The 6,815-nt window shown below is 41.3% G+C and overlaps 1 protein-coding gene and 1 non-coding gene across 2 annotated transcripts; one reads left to right on the top strand and one right to left on the bottom strand.

Annotated features, from left to right (window-relative positions):
- Positions 1–1,276: 1,276 nt before the first annotated feature.
- Positions 1,277–1,358, bottom strand: trnal-cag. The gene has a single exon. It is a non-coding gene; the product is annotated as a tRNA-Leu (tRNA).
- A 353-nt stretch (positions 1,359–1,711) lies between these two features.
- On the top strand, positions 1,712–4,070 carry LOC121305309 (gastrula zinc finger protein XlCGF49.1-like). The gene is made up of 2 exons (XM_041236918.1): positions 1,712–1,794; positions 3,172–4,070. The coding sequence occupies exon 2, from the start codon at positions 3,209–3,211 to the stop codon at positions 4,043–4,045; it is 837 nt and encodes a 278-aa protein (XP_041092852.1). The 5' UTR covers positions 1,712–1,794; positions 3,172–3,208; the 3' UTR covers positions 4,046–4,070.
- Positions 4,071–6,815: the final 2,745 nt, after the last annotated feature.

Genomic DNA, 6,815 nt, shown 5'->3' with positions numbered 1-6,815 from the left:
CTCGAGGCTCACAGTGATGCAATCAAACCAAGCAGCCGTACAAAAACCCCTCTCTTCAGGACTGCAGCACTGATCACTCACAGCTTCTGCTTTCTTTTTCATGGTTGAGTTGTGGCAGATCATCCATGAGTTTCAGACTTTTTGTCTGTTAGAGCACCAGAACCCACTCCCCCCCTTGAAATAAAGTTGATTGATGTCTAGTTGAATTGCAGGTTTCCTGTGGCAGTGCCGTTTTGAAACATTATGGCTGTGTTTTCGTGGCTGAGGTTTCTGAAGGTAAAGCAGAGCACTGGCTTCGCTTTCTGAAGCTGCTTTTGCAGGTTTGCAGTTTCTTCGAAGGTTTCCTGCTGATTTTCGACTATTGCCGGCTGATGGACACTCAAAAGATGTGAAGAGCATTCTCCTTTGTTGGACAGAGACGGGGGCAGTGATTGTTTATAGAGGCCTTGTTCTTGGTGTGCTGTTAGAGCCATTACTTCACGACTTTGTTGTGGTTCTGAGAGTTGACAGTTAACCAGATCTTCTTTCTGGCGGACTGATACCCTCAGGTTCTTTCACGCTGAGCGCGTCGCGTCCAAGCGTCAGCGTCCAGCGTATTGTGACGCCGTCAACGTGCTTTCACACTAAAGGCGTTGAAATGATGAGAAGGCGCGAAACGGCAAAGCTGTGACGCACAAGAAGCCGAGCTGTATTATTATTAAATAATATAATTATTAAATACTACTCGTTCATGTGTATGATAGAGCACTGTCCCTAAAAATAAAAAGAACAGCCATAGTTAAAACAAATAAAGAACACAAATAATAAGAAAATATCGGAATAATAATAATAATAATAATAATAATAATAATAATAATAATAATAATATAATAATAATAATAATAATTCGATTATGACCTACACTGGACTGCTGCAGGGATGTTTAATTTACGCAACAGAGACTGAGAACAAACTGCAAGTAACAGAGCCAGGGTCGGTTAGTAGTATAGTTGTAGTTAGTTTCCAGTGTGTGTGTGTGTGTGTGTGTGTGTGTGTGTGTGTGTGTGTGTGTGTGTGTGTGTGTGTGTGTGTGTGTGGTGTGTGTGTGTGTGTGTGTGTGCACAGTCGTGCATGCGTGTTTGTGTTGGTCTGCACAAACGCTTGATTTGCATACAAGCTTTAGACTGTTTAATTCATTTAAAAACTGAAACACATTTACCACACATTTTGGCGTAAAACTAAACGCATTATATCAGACCACGATATAGTAGATACAGGAAAAAAAAAAAAGCCGTTTTGTCAGAAGTGGGATTCGAACCCACGCCTCCAGAGAGACTGCGACCTGAACGCAGCGCCTTAGACCGCTCGGCCATCCTGACTTACTGCCGGGTTGTGTTGCTATACGCATTTGATCCACAATCAACATTTAAAAAAAAAAAAAAAATTCATACAGAGTGAACCGTCAGAGAGCAGACAAAACCTCTGGTCCAAACTGCTGGAGATGGACAGTGGCTGGACAGTGGCTGACAGCGTGATGTCATAGCAAGTAGATTGATAGCCAAAGGCAAGCTGGTATAGTTGCAGATACAATCACCTTTGCTCACCATTGCTTTGCACAGTATTGACCATCACACACCGAAAGCTTGTAATATATTTATGACTAAAGGGAACCAAAGATTGGCGGAACTGATATGCGGGAAGCAAGGGGAGTGTAACTCATGTGACTCAGAGAGGAAAATCCTGCTCTTTACCCATATTTGCAGAGCAGGGAGAGAGAAGAGGTCGCAGCGACATTTCATTTACCAGATAGTAACGGTACGTTATATATATATTTTTCTTTAATTGTCTGCTAACGAGATGTGTGTTTCCTGGTATGCCCGACCTTGGCTCCTGACGTCACGAACCAAAAAAACAGAAGGAATAGGTTGGTGAATGGTGGTTTAAATGTATTTGTCGGGACTGTAAAATATACATGCAGTGCAATTAGTTCTTTAATAATAATCTTTATTTTTATATAGCGCCTTTCATAGCGGACCACCATCACAAAGCGCTTTACAAGATACGAGACTGGGGTGTGTGAAGCATGCATCAGCTGCAGAGTCACTCACAACAACGGCTGCGTGTTGCGCAGACTTTTGAGAGTCTACGCAGCTCCTCCGTCAAACGACATTGGTCTGCGCGCATACCCTGTCCAAGTTCGGCAACGTGCGTGAACGCAGCCGGATCTGACAAGGGAGGTCACGCATCCTCCGGGCTCAGAGTCTGCGCAGACCCTGCAGATTCTAAAAAAGGGCTGCGCAGGAGCATCAAAACAATGGAAGAGCGCCACCAGTGCAAGAGTGGCGTGGAGAACCACATGCAGGATTAGTGATCGTGGTGTATTTTTCTGTTTTGTGTTACGCGTTGTAGGGTGAAATAAAGGCACACACACAGGCCCCGGCTGCTATGCTGTATCTGCCTGCGTTCTGCGCAATAATATTGCAGCGATCTCGGTTCCCGCAGGCAGGCGCATCACACAGGGCGAGGCAATCCACACACAGGCGGAGAGCGGGCGCGAAGCCGGGACCTCTCGCGCTGAAGCATAGCGCTGATATGTCTGTACAAAAGATCCTCGGCAAGGAGCATATATCAGGCTTCAATTACGTCATCTACCAGCCCTGCTGCTGCCTTCCCCCGTGCACGCCACACTATTAACATAACAAAACGAAATTGTCACCTGGAAGCGCTTGTTTCCATGTGTGTGGCAAATCTGTCATTAAGAGAATCAAACTAAGCTTTAAAAAACAAGCGTGTGTCAATATATAGGGTTGGGTACTACATGGCTGCTTAATTAAATAAACGGCTCTCCATCCGTTAAACGCTAACTCTATATGCTACAACCGTTTATTTACAATAGCAACACCATGAGAGCAGATATGTACACACAAGGGTGCTGAGCGCACACTTATTTTTCCCTGTGTGGTGCAGAGGTTGCAGTATAGTACTCATGTCCTCACTGTAGTTTAAAATAAAGAAGCAGCACCTTGTTTCGGCTTTATTAAAAGTTTCAACGCGATAAAATAATTGTTGGAAAAAAAAAATATTGTGATTATCGATTATTGTTCCAACCCTGTGTATGTGTGTATAGTGAGTATGTGCAATACATAGAAAGACATTGTAAAAACCTGAATTTTGTTTTTGTTTCCTGTACAGGGCTGCTGAAAACCAACTAGCTTACCCTGTAGCAAAGATGCAGGCTGTTACCATAAAAGAGGAAGTTCTAGAACTAGAACCTCTCCACATTAAAGAGGAACCTGTTGACCTAGAACCTGTGCAGTTTGCAAACGACATCAGTGAACTGGGATCAATCCACATTAAAGAGGAGACCCCAGAAGCTTTCTTAAATAACAGCATGGGTCCCACTACTGAAGAGGTGCCTGAGATGGGTCCCACTCCTTTGAGACACCCCATCCAAATACATCCCTCGTCAGAAACCTCAGGCGACTTCCATCAGTGTGCCGAGTGTGGAAAGTGCTTCAGCCTCTTAAAATCGCTCAGACGGCACTTGCAAACTCACACGGATGTGAAGCTGTATCGCTGTATAGAATGCGGGAAAATTTTCAGGAAGATAAGCGACCTGAAAAAGCATCTGGGAAGTCACACTGGAGCAAAGCCGCATTCCTGCACAGAGTGCGGGAAGAGTTTCCAGGAACAGCGACACCTTCGAAGGCACCAGAGAATTCACACAGGAGAGAAACCGTTTCCCTGCTCTGAATGTGGGAAGCGTTTCAGTCAACTGGGAAGCCAGAAGAAACATCAGCAGACGCACACGGGGGAGAGACCATACATCTGTACCGAGTGTGGGAAGAGCTTTAGGGATTTCTACAACCTTAAAATCCACCAGAGAATTCACACAGGAGAGAAACCGCTACACTGTCCAGATTGTGGGAAGAGTTTCCGATATTTAAACAGCTTGAAAATTCACCAGCAAGTCCATACGGGAGAGAAACCGTTTCACTGTACAGAGTGCGGGAAGAATTTTAATTTGTTTGGAAACCTTAAAAAACACCAGCGAGTTCACAAATAAAAGTGGAATGTAAAAAGATAAATAAAAAAAAATCGTCCTACAACCTAGTGTTAATAATAATAATAATAATAATAATAATAATAATAATAATAATAATACGAAATTATTATAGGTTAACACCACCGTGGTAAGATACATATTCCATCTGTGATGGCGTGACAGTGCTTAATTCTCCTGGAAAAAAACTCTTTCAAAGGGGGTTGTTTGGTTGCATTTGAATGAGAAACCAGTCGAAGAACTCAGTTTCTATTAGATAACCCATTTGTGTGGGCCCTAGGCAAACACACTTCTGGGCTCTACCTTTTTATAATGATAACAATAAAATATATATATATATATATATATATATATATATAATATATATATATATATATATTGTGATATATAGATATATATATAATAATAGTGCTGGGGTGGGGCAAATATTCAAATGAATATTTTTTGACATGTATTCAGATACAAAAATCAGATAAGCATACCTCTCTTGATTGTTGATATTTGTAGTGAAGGAATGTGGTGTGGCTTCCTTACCTTCTTTGTATCAACTCTTCCTCGATAAAATTTCCTCTCCATCTGCTCTCTCTCCTTTTCACAGTAGTGATGGGAAAAAAATGAGGCTTTTTGAAGCAATGAGCTACTTAAAGCAATTGCTTCAAAATTGGTTCACTGATTTGAAGCAGTTGGGGGCTTCGCACTCAACAGTGACATCTGGTGGCGGTTGGGAGTATGGTAATTCATAGAAGCGACTCTGCCTACTTCGGGGTTTTCCGTGAATCTTGTGTTTCATTTCAGCTAGCGTGAACCAATCACAGGTGTGAGCAGAATTTCACGAAGGCAACTTCGTTTTGTTTGCTTCATTCAAAGCTGAAACAAACCCCAGTAATACGATGGCACATGATAATGATTCAAGTGTCATTGCTTTTCTGGTCCGAAGATTAAATCCATGCTTTACAGTACACCAGTTAGCTGTGTTGAGGAGGCAGTGTTATGCCCTTGCTTGTAGGTATTTCATTGTGTCACACACACACATGCACATTGATAGGGTATGTGGATATGGTCCATTTATAACCCGTCTAATAATAATGCAATTAAATAGAAATTTCCCTGAATGAACGAACAGGTTTACACATGGAACACACCAAACATGGCATTACAGGATTCCCTTCATGCTTGTGACAAAAACACGTTGTAAAGATCAGAACTTAACAATGGAACTGACAAAAGAAGTCCAGTTTAGAAGGTCAGATGAAAAATCCAAATGGTAATGATGAGAGATAATTACTGTCAGGAACTTGCGAGCGTTGAAATAATTGTAATCCCGTTATGAGAAGTTGTTAAAAAAATAATTTAAAAATCCAAAACGACACTAATAAACTTAAAAAAAAAACAAATTCCCAGACAAACAATAAATAAATAACAGGCTCAGGTGGAGCCAAATGGTAGCCCATTCTGAGAATTCAAATTGCCCAATGGGGAGTGGGGCAAATTAATTAATTATGTAGTTCCTTATTAAAACTATAGACCCTTCTTAAAGGGACAGTTGAGGACATTATTTTATTACCCTACATAACCAAGTGGCTGTTACAACCTCGCAAAGGCTTTGTATGCAAAGCTTCACTGTAATTGGAATGACGATTTCAGAGAAGGCGTTAGAATATTTTTGAAAAATCCAATATGGCTGCCAAACCATGTGACCTTAATTTTCCGGCTAGCACAACTTCCCACAGGCCTCTATCATCGCGTGACGTTCCATGAGTTTTAGTGCAACTGTGTTGATTTTAAAGATATTTCAAAATGCCAGGCAGTTTTACGCCTTCTAGTTGGAAATTTTAGCACTGTAGCATTGCAGCACAAGTGTCAGCAACAGATCAGTTTTATGGAGCAGTTTCAATTCAAAATACTGCATTAGTTCAATATCTCACGATGCTTTATAACTTTAAACATCATAGTAACCATGATATACTTACTTACTAGAGGGAGTCTCCGTGACTGTATTACAATATGAAGAACCACTAGAGGGCACTGCAGCACCTTTCTTTTAAGTTGTAAAAAGTTTCCACAAAAGCAACACATTAGTTTATGCCTGTCTCCAATCAAAGCAAGTCCATGAAATAATCAAAAATATAGTTTTAACACATTTTACAAATTATTTGGAAACCTGCCAGCCTTAGGGTTCCAGCTATTTTAACATGACCAGTTCAAATCTGTCAATGCACAATGAAACTTCAACATGTAGAGAACATGGGCGTTAACAAATTGGGTCATAAATAAGAGAATTATGGCCAAACCCCCCCCCCCAAAAAACGGATTAATTAAAAATGTGAAAAACAAAACAAAAACATTACATCTCCTAATATGGTAATCTACCGGAAATACACAAGTAGGACCTTGTTTTAAAGATCTGAATATCCTTTTTCTTCCAATGACGTAGGCAGGGCTGTCTCTCACATAGAAAGACTAAAAAAAAAGACAGAACGCCAGCGGGCTATTTAAGATTGGGCAGAGCCTAAAAAGCTAAAAGAACAGCTGGCATATCTTCTCGTGCTGTGCTGTAAATTACAGGGCATACAATACTGCAGTTCTCACTCTAGGGCACTAGATGGCAGTACGTCCATGTAAATGAAACAGAATGGAAGGTTATGGTGATACCACATTTACACTGAGTCCAGTTCTGGACATTATGGCCCTGGAGCGAGTCCAAAGAAGCAACCAGACTAATCCCATCTGGGTGTAAAGGACTGAGCTACGAAGAGAGACTGAAAGAACAGAA

Source organism: Polyodon spathula, chromosome 42, assembly GCF_017654505.1.
Source record: "Polyodon spathula isolate WHYD16114869_AA chromosome 42, ASM1765450v1, whole genome shotgun sequence".
NCBI classification, from domain to species: domain Eukaryota; kingdom Metazoa; phylum Chordata; class Actinopteri; order Acipenseriformes; family Polyodontidae; genus Polyodon; species Polyodon spathula.
This window is presented reverse-complemented; position numbering and strand designations above follow the sequence as displayed.

Bases quoted from the DNA above. Each gene is read 5' to 3' on its own strand.
- LOC121305309 (XM_041236918.1), top strand. From the start codon at position 3,209: ATGCAGGCTGTTACCATAAAAGAGGAAGTTCTAGAACTAGAACCTCTC.